Raw genomic sequence first — 16,650 nt, forward strand, 5'->3', positions numbered from 1 at the left:
TGGGGTTTGGGAGTCAGCTGCACCCTACGGGACTTCACCAACCTGCCTTACCACGGTCCCACCACACACCCAGAGAAAGGAACAGGGGTAGGATTGGGGGAGGGGTTTGGTATGTTTGCGACGTTACAAGAGGGGACGCAAGCATGCAGACCAAATCAGATGCTGTGAGGGCCCCACTGCCCCAGCCCGGCCGCCGGCACTCCCAATGCTCCAGCCTCCAGGTCTCCAGCCCTCGGCCTCGCCCCCCATGCCACCAGGCTGCTCCAGTGCATCGCCGGGGTCCGGCAGTCCAGTTCAAGGCTTTGGGCGGCGGGCTGGCGGTGAGGCCCCCGCAGTTCTCAAACAGCGACTGTGCTGACGCAACTGAAGGCCCCGCACATCGGCCAGGGGTGGCGTCGACCCTGCGTCAACATCCCTCACGCAGGCCCCACATGAGGTCACATCCTCACATGCCACTTTGGAGTACGGTAGCAGTGCCGCTGCACCGCACGACCGCACCACGCCCGCCTCTGGGTCTCGCATCCTAAACACTGCCCCTTGCCCTTCCCCCTTCCAGCCCCTCCGGCCCTCCACACACAACGCCTGCCGCCGGCTGCTAGGTGGCTACAACAGGTGCCACCGCCGCCACGCCTCCTCCTCCTCCCGGCAGCGGCACCAGCAGCTCCTCCACCGCCCGCCCCAGTGCCTCGTAGTCCCCCGGCTCGTTGTAGGCGGCCGCCGACAGCCGCACCCACAGCCGACCCATGGCGGCCACCACTGGCACCTGCGGCCGCCGAGTGAATTGAAGGTACGTCATGCACACGTGCACTAAGCAGGTCAAATGGGTGCTACGTGCAAAATCATTGCCTGGATTCCTGTGGGCACGCGAAGCTTGTCACCAAGGCCGCCAGAAGCGAAACTAGACTCGTCAGACACGCGGCATGCCTTCGCTCCCGCACCGGCCAGTCAGCCAGCCATGGACCCGCAGGCACCAGCAACACGCCCACACGCCCCAGCCCACCTCGATGCCGCGCTCATAGCGCAGCCAGCGCTGCAGCGCCACCGCCTCCGCCGCGCCGCAGCCGGCATAGCCCTTCAGCGGCGCCGGCAGCTCCACCGCCACCATGCACGGCGCGCCGCCGCCCGCCGCCCAGTCGCCGCCACCGCCCAGCTGTAGCAACTCATCCGGCTGCGACCCTGCTACAGCCGCCGCCGCGGCAGCAGCAGCAGCAGCAGCCGCAGCAGCACCAGCAGCGCCGCTGCCACTCACACGCCCTCGGGCGGCGGTGGTTGCCGGCGCGGAAGCGGCAGGCGCAGCCGCCACCGCCCTCCCAGCGGCAGCGGCGGCGGCGGCGGCGGCCTGCCAGCGCCGCCGCATGGCCGCGGCGGCGTCTGCCACCAGGGCTGCGTTGCGTGCTGTGAGGCGCTCCGGGCCGCCCAGGGCCCGCAGCACGGCCAGCGCCGCCGGAACCGAAAGCCACGACGACATGTCGGTCGTGCCCTGCCACAGCCACTCGCCGCGAAAGCCCTGCGCACCCGCACATGCACCTTATGAACACAAGCAGGCTTGAATGCGAATATGAGACGCCATGGAAGTCGGTGCATGCCAGCATTCACCAGCCCAGGCAACTCGGTAGCGGGTCGGCCCCGCAGTACTGGTGCCCGGCTCGACCTAGATTGTCAACAGCGGGCCTCCCGTGCCGCTTCCACGCAGCCCTCATCTGCCCTACTAACTCCAACAAACTCCCCCCCGCATGTCACCCATGCAACCCACCAGACCGAAGCCATGTGACGTGACCAGCGGCCGCAGTGCCTCCTGCCGCTCGCAGCCGCCCGCCTCCGGCCCCGGTCCGGGCGCCACCCACAGCAGCGCCGCGCCCTTAGGGCTGCAACCCCATTTGTGCAGGTTGGTGGTGTAGTAGTCACACCCTAGAGCCGGCACCTGACGGGGGAAGGGCAGGCGTGCAGGTAAGCGTGGGGGCCGGGCGGGGTCAGTGTCACACAGGCCAGCGCTGTGCGCTTGCGCCGCCTAGGCGCGGCGCGCAAGGACATCGCGGGCTGCCGCAGACCCACATCAAGACCAACACCACCTCATGTGGAGCACGCAACAACGACCACTACATGAAGCAGCGGCGGGCGCGGCAGGTTGGGATCGGGGTGCCTGTGCTCGGCAGTGGCACACGCACCTGCAGGTTCGGCACGTTGCCCACCGCGTGCGCGCCGTCCACCACCACTGTGGCGCCCACCTGCAAATGTACGTGTATCCGCGCGTGTGTTAAAAGCACAAAGGGAAACACAGCGCAAAGACCGTGTATGCGACCTGAAGTTACCTCGCATACCTGCTGCTGTGAGCCGCCGGTCTTACCGACCGGACATCGCGCAACCCCCGCTACCTTAACCTCGAGGGGGGGTTAGTGCCCACACGCTCTTAAGGGTGCAAACCCATGCATGTGCTCACGGTACCGTGAGGCCCAGGCGCTCCTACGATTCCTAGCTCCGCGTCGCTACTCCTGGCCGCTAAGTCCGAGCTCCGCGCGCGCGCGCGTGTGCGTGTGTGTGTGTGTGTGTGTGTGTGTGTGTGTGTGTGTGTGTGTGTGTGTGTGTGTGTGTGTTTGTGTATGTGTGTATGTGTGTAAACGCCCAACGGTCATCAGTTCACACTAGACAAGCATGATCATACCCGGCTTTCCCACACAAGAGCAGAGCACTTCAGAGCCTGCGCAGGTACGCAGCCGCTGCAGCCATATATGCCGCCGCACCTGCTTCAGCACGGCGGCCATCTGCACCACCGGCATCACCAGCGGCGGGAAGGAAGCCACGTGGTCCAACACGGCCAGCCGCACACGCCGCCCGCCGCCACCCAGCGCCGCCAATGCCGACTGGGGGAGGGGGAGAGGGCACAGGCCGGAAGCAGGTGGAGTGGTCGGGGCAAGCGGCGGGAAATGCGCAGGTTGTCAATAGGCGTATCGACGGCAGTGGTATTGCGCTGTTACTGCCTAGTGATCCGAGCGGCGTGTGCACCTGCTGTAAAACCGCATGCGACACGAACTCGACCAACCGTCATACCTCACCCGTCGGCGCCCGCCTAGGCTGGGCCCCGCCGCCCCCCCCTCCTGACGGAGAATCTCGGTTTGCTGAGGATTGTTTCGACTGCCCCACCCATCCCCTACATACACACCTGCATGGCTCCGACCGCCAGCGCCGGCCGCTGCAACTCCTCCAAACCCAAGGTGACCTGTGCGGACAAGGACGAGTGGAGGACACGCAGGCCATGCCTTGCCTACCGTACTGACCACACCTACAGCCCAGTCGTGGCGAGCCCGTCAATAGTTGCACGATACAACACGAAGGCACGAGACACCGAAGGCACCGGAGAGCAGCAATGCCGACTGTGAGCGCCTCGCATACGGAAATAATACAACCCCGCAGAAGTAAACGCACCTCGATGACGCTGGCCCCTGCGGCCGCGGCCACCCGCGCAATGGTGCTCTTGACCTGTGCGCCACCCGCACACACGCACGCACACAGGGTCACGCCGTACCCTCGCTCTGTCGCACTCGGTTCCGCCACGCCACCATCGTCTCCCTCGTCTAAACAGTGCGATACATGCGACATCTGCCTGCGCGCCGCACCCGGTAACGCCCGATGCTGGCAGGGTGCCAGGCAGTCCGCGACAAGAGACCACGTCTGCCTCTCCCCCCCCCGCCCCCCTTCCTCACCCCCGCCCCCCTTCCTCACCCCCGCCCCCCTTCGTCACCCCCGCCCCCCTTCCTCCCCCCCGCCCCCCTTCCTGACCACCGCCCCTCCCCCTCCTCACCGCCCCTCGCCCTCCTCACCGCCCCTCCCCCTCCTCACCACCGCCCCTCCCCCTCCTCACCGCCCCTCGCCCTCCTCACCGCCCCTCCCCCTCCTCACCACCGCCCCTCCCCCTCCTCACCGCCCCTCGCCCTCCTCACCGCCCCTCCCCCTCCTCACCACCGCCCCTCCCCCTCCTCACCGCCCCTCCCCCTCCTCACCGCCCCTCCCCCTCCTCACCGCCGCCCCTCCCCCTCCTCACCGCCGCCCCTCCCCCTCCTCACCGCCGCCCCTCCCCCTCCTCACCGCTGCCCCTCCCCCTCCTCCTCACCGCCCCTCCCCCTCCTCACCGCCGCCCCTCCCCCTCCTCACCGCCGCCCCTCCCCCCCCTCACCGCGGGGTAGGTGGTGTTGAACATGAGCACCCAGTCGCCGCGCCGCAGCGGCACAGCGGCCAGCACCGCGTTGATGGCGGTGGTGGCGTTGGTCACCTGGTGCGGGGCAAGGAGGTGTGTGTGTATGGGGGGGACAGGCGGCACGACGTGCCACGTGGCGCGCCGCGCGGTGGACGCAGAAAGGCAGGGCATGGTCGCAGGCGGAGGACCTGTTTCCGAAAGGCAGCTACATCGGGACCCTACATGCCAACAGCGGCACATTGGACACACTGGGTACATCTGCAGGTACACAACCGCTGGTTCCCATCCACCGCTCGCGCCCACGGCACCCACCGGCACCACGTCTGCGGGCGAGGCGCCCACAAAGCGGGCCGCATCCGCCACAGCCGCCACCAGAGCTGCGGGCACGGCGTGAAGGTTGTGGAGGCATCAAGCAACGGGGCATCGAGGATGCGACAAGCCCTACCACAGAGCCATGTTTACAACGGTGCCCGGTCATACAGTGCAGCAACCGACGTCCCTGCAACATTGCCGCCCCAACGGTAAGGACACACCCGACACCGCCTCCTGAACCCCCCTGGTTTTGGTTTAGTTTGGGCTGGTATTTACATCACCCCCCCCCCGCCTCTGCCTCTCACCCTTGAGCGCCACCGTCTCCATGAAACGCACCGGCTGCGCCTCCAACTGCTGCTGATACCACTGCTGCACCTCCAGAGCCAGCCTGACAGCGATCCAAATAAATCAGTTGAGGGGTGTAAGCTTGGATGAAAGTGCATGCACATATACACATCGCTATCCTCGGGCAGGCGCGTGCCGATCACAGTAGCTCAGTCTGTGGGGCCTACCTAGCTAGGACAATGCGCCCGAGAATGCAAGTAAGAAAGTCCCTCGCTTGTATCCGTGCCCGCTACCTGAACGCGGCGCCGTAGCTGCCGTGGTTGAGGTAGGTCACTTCGGGCTCCAGCGCAAACAGCTGCTTGCGGGCCTGCGCACACGGGCGGCGGGGTTGCTTCCCAGCAATCTCTTGACAACAAAGACTGAGAAGCGACCTGGAAGCAAACGTATCCGCATACGGGCGACGAGCCGGGCGAGGAGGGGGGTTGCAGACCTATGCGCGCGGCCGTGCTTGCTGGTATCGTGCCCTGCCCTTAGCGCCCTGCGCTTGCGGCCGAAGCAAAGCCGTCCACAACCCGTATGCTGCTGTGTGTTTTGTGTGTTGACAGCCGTATGTACACGCAGCCATCAACGCACCTGCTTGCCCAGCGTAACTCCCAGGGGCCCCGGGGCAGCTGCCTCCGCCGATGGCCGCACCGCCGCCGGGGCCAGGGGCTGGCTGCCCGACTGACCCGCCATTTTAGCCTGCAGGAACCACACACGCAACAACGGTTGTGCACAACCGACCACGAGGCATTGATGTTTGATATATGGGCTGCGTGTTGTTGTTGTTGTTGCAGATTCGCGACCGCATGTATCGCAATGCTTGCCACACAAGTGATGTACACGCCCAGGCCAACTATCATGCTACCCAGCGCGCCCACGCTCCCGAATGCAATGCAGCGCGGCTCTCCATCGGGTGCGTCCACCCGCATGACTCCTTCCCACACGGACGGCTACACACCCTGATGGGCAGCTACTCTCTCCCCCCCACCTGCACCCGCCTCCCCCCGCACCAGGAACTGTATGAGCAGCGGGCACTGCCAGGACAGGTCGGTGGCCAGGGCCGCGGGGTCGTACGACACGGCCTCACGCAGCCAGCTGCAGGCGGGGGGGGGGGCGGCGGGGGCGGGGTGTGTGTAAGTGTCTGTGTCTGTGTGTGTGTGTGGGGGGGGTGAGTGTGGTGGGTGCGGTGTGAGCACGCCCGTCATTGCCTGATGTGTGGACCACACAGAACGCAGCGGGGTGGTCAGAAGGCTACCCGCGTCATTTTATGTATAAGCCTGCATACACTGTCCACATTACAGTGGGCCTCAAGCGCCCTGACGCTGTGCACACGTGCCATCTGCCCCGCCGTGCGCCTCCGCCCCGTCATGACGTGCGCCCTCCGTTCTCACCCCGGGTTGCTAGGCGTGTACTCCGCCAACGGCCTGCGGTACAGCCGGTACCGCCCGCCGCCTCCACCTCCGCCCTTACGCCCCGGCGGCGTGCCTGCAACGACACCAGGTGCAACCACGGTGTTGTGGGGAAACGCAATCTACCGAGTATGAGTGTCTCTTACGAACCGAAACATGAACGAAAGGGGGAGGGGCAGTGAAACACGAGGACCCTGCCAATCCGCCCAGGTGCACGCGCCAAACCTACCACCACTGGCGGCAGCGGTGGTTCCGGCTCCCGGCGGTGGTGCCGCCGCCGCCTCCGCCGTGCCCGCCCCGGTCTCCTCGCTGCGCCGGCGCCTTGACCGCATGAAGCGTTTGCGGCCCTCCTCCAGCACGCGTGTCACTCCCCACGCGACCTTGTCAGATTCAGTTTAGGGGCACGATGCGCACGTTTTATCAGCAGGACGCAGGTCAAGGGGCAAGCGACAAGGCGGGGCGGGGGAAGATGGGCCAGAGTGTGTCGCCGCGGTGGACGGGTGACGGGTGTTGCATCCAAGCCCTACCCCAGAAGGTGTGCGCCAACAGGCTCACCAAGACGTAGACTGCCTTGAGGCCAAAGTGTCTCGCTATGTCCGCAACGCCGCCCATTTGCGGTGACTTATGGAAACCAGGTCAAGGGCCAGGTGACGCGCCAAACAGACGATTATGCTGGCGCTTAAAGCGGACTACGGCCCCACATCGTGTTGCGTTAGTCGTAAATACTAGAGTTAGGTTTGCATACGAGTCATCTTGTTGTGCTGCGCATGACGTCGTCGCAAAGCCGTCCTTCATTCCAGTCAAGTGCTTTTTCCTTCCTCTGAGACTTACTTATTGTAATTACTCTCATAGTAAAATATACTGCGCTAATTAGCGTGCACAATTGCCAAAAATGGCGCAGGCGCCAGCTCCGCCCTCGGCGCAGCCTCCGCCTGCGGCTTCGCTGTCGTTGCTAGCGGCATCACAGCCTGACATGGTTCGAGCAAGTCAAAAGGTGAGCCGCGACTCGACAGGGTTCGGGTCCGGATGCCAAATGTGGGGATGCCGACCTGGCACGGTGTGCTTCGCGCCCACCGCAGGACGACACATATGCTGAGCAGTTTCTGGAGGCGACCAGGGAGGTGGCTCGGCGGCTGTTGGGGCCGTTCCGCGCGCTGCAATACGCCAGGTGGGGGCGGCACACGCAGCGGCGCAGCGCGCACGGGGCTGCAAGGGACACGTCCGGCACGGGTATCGTGTGACCTTTCGTGCTTTTACCCAGTGGTAAACCCACATTCCCCCCCATTGCGCGTGCGCTACTAACTTTTCTTTCGGCGTGTCGCGCTATCGCGTCATGCCGGTAACTCCCCCCCAGGGAGGTGAAGCTTCTGTCCTCGGCGCTGTACCACGGCCTTACCACGGGCCTAGGGCGGGCCACGCTGGGGGAGGAGTACTGCGGCATTGACCAGGTGGCAGCAGGTGAGTGGGGCGGAGCTGGTCTGGTAGGGGTGGCGGGGTGGCGGGTGGACTGGCTGGCTGCGGGTTTGGAGCTTGGCTATGGTGGTGGTGATGGGGCGATGGCACTGACGATGGCGCTTACGGTGGCGCTGGTGCTGGTGGTGGGGCGGGCTGGGGGGAGACGCTGCCCGTTGGCTTGCACTATGACCGACTCCTGACACACTACCCCACTCGTGCCGCAGTGGATGCGCGTGCGCCCAGCCTGCCTCGGCGTCTGCTGCTGGCGGCGTTGCTCAGTGCAGGGCCCTACGCCGCAGACCGACTGGCAGGTGAGCGGCCAGCCCGGATGATGAGGCGCGAGGCGTAGAAGGGGCGGGTGCTCAGGCAAGGCACACGCTTGTGCTCAGGCTAGGCTTACGCTTGTTGTCCATGTGTACTTATGTATGGACGCGGGGATTTGTTGTCTGTGTGCACGTTATCTTGCGAACGCGGAGGGCTTGTATGTCGCGCCTGTGCCGCCGCAGGTAGGCTGGACAGCGCCGCCGAGGACGCGGCCATGGCGGAGGAGATGGAGGCGGCGGCGGCGGGGGCGGCAGAAGCTGAGGCTGGAAAGGCTGAGGCGCTGGCAGCGGCTGGCGCCTCGGGCAGGGAAGTGGGCGTCACAGGCCAAGAGTCGTGGTCTCCGGGGCCGGCAGCGGGGGTCCGCGCGGAGGAGGAGGCGGCAGGAGCTGCAGGGGAGTGGGGCCCAGCAGCGGACGAGGCGGACGGTGCCGGCCCGGGCCCGGGGTCGTCAGCGGCGGAGCAGCAGCGGCGGCTGGCGGCGGGGTCAGGGCCTGGCTGGCGCCGTGCAGGGGAGGGCGGGAGAGGCGGCTCGTGGCTGCGGGTGCTGCTGGCGGCGGCGGCGGCGCGGCGGGCGCGGTGGTGGCGGGCGCTGGTGCTGGCGTGGCCGCGAGCCAGGTGCGGGCAGGCAGGGGCGTGGCGTGGGGAGGCGCACACGTGTGCACGCTGTGGAAGAAGCGCAGTTTGCCCGTGTGCTCGCTTCCACTGAGCACAGCGCAGCACTGGCTAGCTCGTGTGACCACGCGTGCCGTCCGTGTACTTACTAAACGTACACACGCGCGCGACACGTACACACACAGACACACGAAAGCACACACACACACACACACACACACACACACACACACCTATACACACAAACACGCACACACACGCGCGCGCTTGTCATCTCCCTCTACTCACAAGCACACGCGCCCTCTGCCCCCGGAACAAGAACACGAGCATATCCGTCTCCTCCGCGTTCTATGGGTTCTGGGTTGGCACTGCTTAATTTTGGGATCGGAATGAACTACACACACACACGAACACACACAACACATGAAACACACACGCACGCACACACACACACACACGCACACACACACACACATGCACACACGCAGGCCGCTGCTGGTGTACCTGGGGCGGCTGCACCTGGCGCTGTTCTACGGCGCGGGCGCCTACTACGGCCTGGCGCACAGGCTGGCGGGAGTGAGGTACAGCGCCAACATGCGGCCGCTGGCGGGGTGAGCGGCGGGGAGGGAGGGAGGTGGAGGCGGGAGGGGGGTTGTAAGTACTAGCCCAAACTTAACCAAACTAAGCTTGCACGAGCGGAGCACAGGTAGAGGCGTAAGTTGCAAGCGATAGTGCTTGGGGGTGGGGGTGGGGACGGGGCCGAAGGGGTCTACGCTTGGGCGCGGCGGTTCGGTGGGTGGCCGTGTCTGGGCATTCAAGCTGAGAGAAGGACGAGGAGCATGGTGGACAGCCACCCTCACACCTGCTCCCTCAGCTCCCTCGCCCCCGTGCTTCGGCCCGACGAGCACCCACGCTGCGCACACCTAGCGCACGGGCCTCTACCATGCGTCTCTGTGTGCTTTTGTACACACGCAAACGCACACACACACACACACACACACAGACACGCACACGTGCAAACGCACCTACACACACCTGCGCACCCACACTCCCTGCACGCAGCCGCTCCTCCTACCGGGTGCTGGGGCTGCTGCTGGGGCTGCAGCTGGGCGTGACGGCGGCGGTGCAGGTGGGCGGGCGGGGTGGAGGTTGGGGCTGGGGCCGTGTGGACTGCCGGGCAGGGCAGGTGCCTTGTTGACGGGCTCAGCGGGTCGGCGGCCACTAGGCGGCGTGGACGGGCGGGTGGGCAGCCAGGCATCCAGGCAGGCAGGCAGGCAGGCTACGGTTCATTAGCTCGTTGGCGTCACAATTAAGGACCTCACGCCCCTACTGCGCCCAACGCCGCCCCCCCCCCCCACACACACACACGCATACACGCACACGCGTCAGGCACGGGCGGCCGTGAAGCGGGCCGTGGTGGCGGCAGCAGCAAGGCGGCGGCAGCAACAGGGCCTGCCCGGCGAGGCCGGCAGCGGCACCGGCGGTGGCGCGGGCGTACGGCAACGCTATGCGGACGAGGACGAGCCTGCCGTATTCCTGGACGGTTACGACGATGACGGAGAGGAGGACGAGCTGAACATGACGTCAGCAGCCGTACGGGACGGCTTGGAAACTGGCGGCGCGTCGGCGGGGGTTGGCGGGCAAGTGAGCCGCTCGGAAGTGGCAACGGCGGCGGCGACGCGAGGGCTGACGGAGGCTCACGGCAGCAGCGGCGGGCGCTCAACTGGGAGCGGCGGCGGCGGTGGCGGCGCCGCTGGGGAGGGCTGGGAGCGGGTGGATGCGAGTGAGGCGCTGCCGCCACAGGAGCAGGAGCAGGGGGCAACTGGAGCTCCCGGCGCAACGGGCAATGTTGATGGTGCAGTCGGCGGCGGCGGCGGCGGCGGTTGGGAGGCTGACCTGTTTGGTCTGAAGCGGCCTGGGGCCGATGCCGGGGCTGCCGCTGCTGCTCCGTCGCTGCCGACGCAAACCCGCGGGAGAGGTGCGCAACCCAACCAGGCGGCGTCAGGAGCAGCAGCCGTGCACGCGCAGCCAGCAACGGGAGCAGCAACGGAAGGGAAAGCAGCGGCAGGGGCGGCGGGTGCGGTGGTGATTCCGGTTCTGACATCTCTGCGGCAGTGCCCGCTGTGCCTGTCGCCCAAGAGCCACCCGGCCAGCACGCCGTGTGGACACACCTTCTGCTGGAGCTGCATCGCGACCTGGTGCGTGTGGGCTTGTGCCGGGGGGGGATGCTGGGGGGGTGGGGGGCGGGAGCGGAGGGCGCAGCATGCATGGCATGGGGTGTGCGGGCGGCATGGGGACAGACCTACTGGGCTGTAGCAGGGCCCGCAGTACGGTATGCACAGCGGACACGGCGGGCGGACGGGGCGAGCGGATGGGGGCTAGCGCTGGCCGCTGGCTCTTGCGTGGCAAGGCGTGCGCGGGGGTCAGGTGCAGGCTCGGCGTGTTGCGGGCACCCGGATGTTGCGCAGGGGACGCACAAAGCCTGCTGCGCATTCACCCCCACAGGCCCTCAACCCCGCGCGCCCCCTCCCATCACCACAAACACACACACGCCCGCCACTGTCTTTGCGCTTTGTTTTCCTTGTGCTCTCTGACACACGCCCGCCCGTTGTCGTGCAGGTGTGGCGAGAAGCCGGAGTGCCCGCTGTGCCGCGCGCCCGTGGCGCTGCAGCAGCTGGTGGCGCTGTACCACACAAACTGCTGAGACACGTGACTTTTCAGGCGTGACAACTGGGGATTCTAGCGCAACCGCGCGTGTATGTGCTAGGAAAGCGCAAAGGGCAAAGGAGTTGTACGATGTATGGCATGTGCGTGCCGCTGGTGTGCAATGGGGATGGTGCGGCATGGTTGTGCAAGTGTTGTGCGAATGGGACGAGATGGGATGCGCAGGCAGGGTGCCTGCTGCGGCGTAAGACACAGGTTGGCTTGGCATGATGAGGTGCGTACGGCGGCTTGGGCTTCTATTTGGCTTGGTGGAGACGTTTGTTTGCCGGTGGCGGTGCGGGTGTGGTGCAGTGCGGACAGCGGAGGGCGGAGGAGTGGCGCAGCGGTGTGCGTGTGGTGGGTTGTCAAGAGGCGGTTGCGGTGGAGAAGGGCCTGCTCCAGTCCTCCATGTTCATTTCTGTGCGTAACGCAACCAAGAATGATAAGTGCCGCGCTGTCATGTCTCGCGATGGGACACAGCTGTCAATCTGTCGTAAGCACATGCTTATATCCGTAACCCGATGCCTTCTCCTCTCGCTGGCCTTGTGCGTCAATCTGACGCAGTCAGCGCTGTGCCGCCGTTCCATCAGCCACCGCGCGCTGCAGCGCTGCTGTTGTCATCTTGGTGGCTTTGTGGCCTCGCATCCCTGACAGCGACAGGCTCCCGCACACCTGTTCACCCTGACAGCCCACCCCCTAGCCATCACCCAGACACCCACCTGTCATGTTCACCCCATCCCTTTAGCCACCACCTGCCTACTTCCCGTTTCCGTACCGTACGAGCGCCTTTGCCATACCATATTCAGACGGGTGTCTCGCAATCTATCGTATGGTTACAGGATGAATCCAGATGTTCAACCACGCCTTGCCTGCTGTTGAGGTCACTGGCGCCTCACCATCACAACCCGACCGTGCTTGCAACTCGCCAGGTGCACCATGCCCCACTCCTAGAAGAATCATCCCACATGAATCTATCAGGCATTAAAGCTACAACCCCATCAAAGTCCCTCTATGATGAATTCAGAAGCCTTTGCTCCGTCTCGTCACTAACACATCGTACAGACCATCGCCCTTGCCTGTGACTGTGTCCGACAGACCCACTGCGGCACAAACCCTATCGGCCTATCACGCATCTTCACTGTAACTTGGTCCGGTGTCCGGTCATTAGGGTTCTCCAGTCCGGGGGCATGCCCAATCCGCAATGCCATTCGAACCCACGAGCAAGCCAACTCATCACTCCTCCGCATCACTTGCCCACCATGACACATGCTTGTTTGATTCACAGCGAGTCACAATCTCTCAGTCCGTCAGTGCCTCTCCACAGACATGACACACCACCGTTTCTCTCAGCAGCAACACCATAGGCCTACTAGGTGGCCACATCACACTCTTCGTCGCTACCTACTAACAAGCAGGACGTAGCAACGGCGAACACCAAATACGCGTTCCTAGCCGGGACAAACCTTTGTCCTTAACGGTCCTGATGGTGATACACAACCGCAAGCCCCAGCATGGGCGCGGGCAAACACTGCGAAGAATAAGTACGCCTATATTTACTGGGTAAGCCATGTGCCCTAGAAGAATCGCCCTAAGCTTATCGGTTGCGGGCGACTGGGGCTGCTCCACATCAACGCACGCGCCTCGAGCGCCTCCGACCCACATCCGCAAGATGCATGCTGAAACCACCTCCAGGCGCTAGGCGCGGCGCTGTCATCAAGATGCGCAGACGCACGGCCCCTTAGCTATTGCCTCGGAACGTACGCCGCAAGCTTAGAAGTACTTGGCGATGGCCTCCGCCGTAACAGGGTCAGTGGTGCGGTGGCCGCCGAACATGCTCATGAAGCGGACAGAGCCGGCGCTGGCCGAGGTGCTGGCGGAGAGGTTCAGGGCGCCCACGGCGGACGGAATGCTGCCGATGCGCACGCCGGGGCCGTCACCTGTGGAGAGGCGGAAAGGGCGAATGGGAGGGGGGGAGGTCCGGTGAGTTCCTGATGTGCCGTGCGCGTGAAGCTTCACACATCCGCCGTCATCCGCTGGACCGGGGGGCCGCGGCAAGGCCACCAGGTCAAAGCCCTAACCGGTCTCGCAACAGCCTGACCCGCGGCAGGCAACCACGGGGTATTCCGGCCGCACAAAAAACATCGGTGCGCTACGCCTGGACGCCACGGTGCCGGCTACCGACGCCGCGGAACGGTCGCCACCGGAAAGCGCGCGGTCAATTGGAGGAGGAAAACCCTAGCTATACTAAACGTTGGTGACCCTGACTAGTCACGACAGCCCCAAACCCCAGCTCCTGTCAAGGCTTACCCTCGGTGGTGGGGCCTGTCGAGGAGGCTCGGGTCGCCGCGCTGGTCGACATGTTAACGGAAGCAGCAGCGCGCGTAGCCGTGGCGGCCGCGGCAGCGCGACCGAAATACTGCAAGGCAGAGGGGCACGTCAGGACTTGACGTCAGCAGCTGACGACGCCTCGCGGCGACAAAGGAACAATTGTGATGGCCTCGCGGTCCGGTGCAACAGGCGTTGAGTACTTGCGCCCAGTACAGCTGCACACAAGCTTACCCGTCCAATCAGCGCAGCGTCGGCAGCCACCTCCATAATTGCCTTGGTCGCCATCGGAATGTGTTTGACGTAAGACAAGAAAGCTGAGGGCTTACGCGCCTGATTCAGATTATCGAGGTAGAGGAGCTAGGATGGGAGTCAGAGAGCTTGACGAGACGTCGGGCGACGGCGAGGAGTGCGACGAAGGGAGTTGGTAGAAGTCGACTGGACGCAGCTGAAAGTAGTCTGGCAGTCGCGTGCGCTGCTTGTATATTGTGTTTGCGATGTTGTGTATGCGTATCCCGAGTTTAAGAATAAGTATGATGACGCAGGCGAGGGCGACGTCTTATATGGGGCCCTTTCGAAAGGTGACCGATCCGACGTCCGCGTGACACCGCAGAAACGCTGACGCGTTTCACACGCGGACGTAAACCACTTCCAAGCATACAGAAATGAAACAGAAACACATCGCGCCCAACGACGGCGCTGCAGCAAGGTGGTCAGCTCCAAGGTCCGCACACACATCCTCGCTCAGCATCGTAATCGGTGACGGTAGCCCCCCAAATGCCGCGCTGACACACCAACTAATGCTCTGCCTAGCGGCACCCAACCAACCCAAACACGGCCGGTGCTGCCGTGGCGCCAAGTACCTCGCAACGAACCAACCAACGCATCTGGCGCCAGCTCAGCGGCACGTCCAAAAGCCCGCTGCGATTGTCCTTCCACGCTGGCCGCCACCTGTCCGCAGCTTTCCAGGATCTCGACGCCCTCTGCTGCAGCCGCTCATGGTCCTTTGCGAAGCTTGTTCATGCATTCAGGCCCCCTCGTCTTGTGCCGCCTCCAACACTGCTTCCGCCTGAGCCTCCTGCCAGTGCCAGTCCCAGTCAGCTTCCTCGTCGGGCCCGCCGACAGCATCATCATCCGGGTTAGGCTGCAACAGCGGCTGCAGCAGGCTCTGCGCCATGGCTGCGCCTGCTGGCCCCCGGGCGGACTCATACAGCTGCTGCGATGCGGCTGCACGGCCAGCCTCGCGGCCGCTGCCGCTGCTGCGACGCGTGCCGGGTCCTGCCCCTGCCCCTACCCCCGCCTTTGCCTCTGCCCCCGACCCCGATGGGCGCCCAACCCCAGACGTGCGCGCACCTGTCGCCTGCGGCCGATCCTGCTGCTGCTGTCGTGGTTGTAGCTGCCGGGCAGCACCCGCCCGGGAGGACACTCCTCCAGCTCCGGACTGGCCTGCCACTGGCGCCACCACTGACGGCGCTGCCGCCTGGCCATCGGGTGCCACGCGCAGCGGCGGCAGTCCGGAGTAGAGCGCCGTGCCGGGCCCGGAGGGCGGGGAGGCAGATCGAGAGCGGACGGCCTGTGCATGCACGCGGGCGTGCGAGGGTGTTGTGAGGAGAAGCAAAAAGGTAGACCTTTGCGTGGTCGAAGCAGCATAGTCCCTGCCGGCCCAGCCTCTCCTAAGCTAATCACCGTCTAACGGCGAGGTGTAACAACGCCCTCGCTATCACACCCGCGGCTGCCACCCACCCGCAACTGCTGTTGCTGCTGCTGGTACAGGCGCTTGGCCGCCACTGCCCGCTGCAGCGGCTCCCGGTTAAGCACCGCCGCCCCGCCAGTGCTGTTGCCAGTGCCAGGCTGGGCCCCACCATCAGCCAACGGTGCCTCTGGCCGTGGTGTTCCTGCAGCTGAGCCGGCCGCCGTTGAAGCGCCGCCGCCGGCCTGACTCCTGCCCTGGCCTCGCGACGTTGGCCCTTGCCGGCCGCCATTTGACCCGCCTCCGCCACCCCCGCCGCCTGCTGCCGCCGCCCCTGCTCCGGGCCCTGCCCCTGCCCCGACCCCTGCCCCTGCTGTGCTGTTGTTGCTGCTGGGCGGTATGGCGGCCTTGAGGGCGGTGAGCAGGCCCTTGTACGAGTCCCGTAGCAGCGCGGTGAAGGCCTCGTCCCGGTCCGGCATGGAGCGGCTGGCCTGGTATGATTGCGTTGGTTGTGATGGTGGTATTGAGCGGTGGCGATGGTGATAATGGCGGTGGTGATTGGCGGTGGTGGTGTGGGTGACTCGGCTAGGGGTTGACGTTGCGGGAAGGAGAAACCGCAAACAAGGATGGACCGGAACTAGAACTGTGTGCCGAGCCCTTGGTCCACTGTGCCCGGTACGATACCTTACTCAGCCGCCAGCTGGGACTCAGCACTTACCTCACTGATGTCACGCAGCAGTCGCAGCACACCGCGACACCGCTCATTGACTTGGCGCTGCGTCAAGGGCTGGAGCGGCACGCCCGCTGTAGCGTCACCCACGCCAGCGGCAGCGGTGGGCGCATCCCCTGACGCTGCGCCTCCCCGTGTTGATGGGGCTTCCGAGTTTGCTGTTACCGCCAGACTCACGCTCGTCGTGCCTACGGAGACCTCAACGGTTGCTGCGGGGGGCAAGGGCTCGGCATCCCCCTCGGTTGTGACCCCGCCAGCAGGCTGCCAGGTCCCCGCCCGCAGCTCCTCCTGGGCCTCCTCTAGCTCCGCGACGTGGCGCTCGCGAGCTTCTTCTGCATTCTTTCGTCGCGCTGCTGCCTCCACGCGCCGGCGTTCTGCGACCTCGACCTGCTGCTCAACATTCTTAAGGTCTGCCTCAAGTGCGGCTGTTGAGGCCAGGAGTTCTTGTACTTCTTCTTCTAAGAGAATGAATGACCGGTCAAAGCTTGGCGGGGCTATTGTGGCCGCGGCAGGCACCATCCTCTAGTGTTTGCGCGACTGCAAGTGAAAGGCTGCTAGTTCAGGCCTCCATTCC

At 65.1% G+C, this 16,650-nt stretch overlaps 4 protein-coding genes across 4 annotated transcripts; 1 reads left to right on the forward strand and 3 right to left on the reverse strand.

Annotated features, from left to right (window-relative positions):
• Positions 1-111: 111 nt before the first annotated feature.
• CHLRE_07g337000v5 (uncharacterized protein) lies at positions 112-6,961 on the reverse strand. The gene is made up of 16 exons (XM_043064281.1): positions 6,793-6,961; positions 6,467-6,617; positions 6,220-6,313; positions 5,839-5,923; positions 5,420-5,527; positions 5,080-5,153; positions 4,807-4,889; positions 4,502-4,566; positions 4,169-4,264; positions 3,421-3,474; positions 3,158-3,214; positions 2,739-2,858; positions 2,166-2,225; positions 1,754-1,921; positions 1,001-1,507; positions 112-763 (listed from the first exon to the last, which is right to left on the reverse strand). The coding sequence occupies exons 1-16, from the start codon at positions 6,847-6,849 to the stop codon at positions 596-598; spliced, it is 1,947 nt and encodes a 648-aa protein (XP_042922849.1). The 5' UTR covers positions 6,850-6,961; the 3' UTR covers positions 112-595.
• Positions 6,962-7,061: 100 nt separating this feature from the next.
• CHLRE_07g337050v5 (uncharacterized protein) lies at positions 7,062-11,853 on the forward strand. Its single transcript, XM_043064282.1, has 9 exons — positions 7,062-7,231; positions 7,317-7,405; positions 7,592-7,695; positions 7,917-8,003; positions 8,199-8,631; positions 9,117-9,239; positions 9,691-9,757; positions 10,018-10,826; positions 11,248-11,853. Exons 1-9 carry the CDS (start codon positions 7,130-7,132, stop codon positions 11,330-11,332), a joined length of 1,899 nt encoding a protein of 632 aa, XP_042922850.1. The 5' UTR covers positions 7,062-7,129; the 3' UTR covers positions 11,333-11,853.
• A 299-nt stretch (positions 11,854-12,152) lies between these two features.
• On the reverse strand, positions 12,153-14,167 carry CHLRE_07g337100v5 (uncharacterized protein). The gene is made up of 3 exons (XM_043064283.1): positions 13,891-14,167; positions 13,639-13,747; positions 12,153-13,268 (listed from the first exon to the last, which is right to left on the reverse strand). Exons 1-3 carry the CDS (start codon positions 13,942-13,944, stop codon positions 13,102-13,104), a joined length of 330 nt encoding a protein of 109 aa, XP_042922851.1. The 5' UTR covers positions 13,945-14,167; the 3' UTR covers positions 12,153-13,101.
• A 58-nt stretch (positions 14,168-14,225) lies between these two features.
• Positions 14,226-16,611, reverse strand: CHLRE_07g337125v5 (uncharacterized protein). Its single transcript, XM_043064284.1, has 3 exons — positions 16,065-16,611; positions 15,400-15,837; positions 14,226-15,229 (listed from the first exon to the last, which is right to left on the reverse strand). Exons 1-3 carry the CDS (start codon positions 16,593-16,595, stop codon positions 14,684-14,686), a joined length of 1,515 nt encoding a protein of 504 aa, XP_042922852.1. The 5' UTR covers positions 16,596-16,611; the 3' UTR covers positions 14,226-14,683.
• Positions 16,612-16,650: the final 39 nt, after the last annotated feature.

Source organism: Chlamydomonas reinhardtii, chromosome 7, assembly GCF_000002595.2.
Source record: "Chlamydomonas reinhardtii strain CC-503 cw92 mt+ chromosome 7, whole genome shotgun sequence".
Lineage (NCBI taxonomy): Eukaryota > Viridiplantae > Chlorophyta > Chlorophyceae > Chlamydomonadales > Chlamydomonadaceae > Chlamydomonas > Chlamydomonas reinhardtii.

Excerpts from the sequence above, each read along its gene's own strand:
- CHLRE_07g337100v5 (XM_043064283.1), bottom strand. The coding sequence starts at position 13,944 with ATGGCGACCAAGGCAATTATGGAGGTGGCTGCCGACGCTGCGCTGATT. Across the intron at positions 13,748-13,890 it reads ACGCTGCGCTGATTGGACGG|TATTTCGGTCGCGCTGCCGC; the intron begins GTAAGCTTGTGT and ends TCTGCCTTGCAG. Across the intron at positions 13,269-13,638 it reads GACAGGCCCCACCACCGAGG|GTGACGGCCCCGGCGTGCGC; the intron begins GTAAGCCTTGAC and ends GCCTCTCCACAG.
- CHLRE_07g337125v5 (XM_043064284.1), bottom strand. The coding sequence starts at position 16,595 with ATGGTGCCTGCCGCGGCCACAATAGCCCCGCCAAGCTTTGACCGGTCA. Across the intron at positions 15,838-16,064 it reads TGCTGCGTGACATCAGTGAG|GCCAGCCGCTCCATGCCGGA; the intron begins GTAAGTGCTGAG and ends CAATCATACCAG. Across the intron at positions 15,230-15,399 it reads AGCAGCAACAGCAGTTGCGG|GCCGTCCGCTCTCGATCTGC; the intron begins GTGGGTGGCAGC and ends GTGCATGCACAG.
- CHLRE_07g337000v5 (XM_043064281.1), bottom strand. The coding sequence starts at position 6,849 with ATGGGCGGCGTTGCGGACATAGCGAGACACTTTGGCCTCAAGGCAGTC. Across the intron at positions 5,154-5,419 it reads GAGTTACGCTGGGCAAGCAG|GCCCGCAAGCAGCTGTTTGC; the intron begins GTGCGTTGATGG and ends CCGTGTGCGCAG. Across the intron at positions 3,215-3,420 it reads CAGGGGCCAGCGTCATCGAG|GTCACCTTGGGTTTGGAGGA; the intron begins GTGCGTTTACTT and ends TTGTCCGCACAG.
- CHLRE_07g337050v5 (XM_043064282.1), top strand. The coding sequence starts at position 7,130 with ATGGCGCAGGCGCCAGCTCCGCCCTCGGCGCAGCCTCCGCCTGCGGCT. Across the intron at positions 9,240-9,690 it reads AACATGCGGCCGCTGGCGGG|CCGCTCCTCCTACCGGGTGC; the intron begins GTGAGCGGCGGG and ends CCCTGCACGCAG. Across the intron at positions 9,758-10,017 it reads GCGTGACGGCGGCGGTGCAG|GCACGGGCGGCCGTGAAGCG; the intron begins GTGGGCGGGCGG and ends CACACGCGTCAG.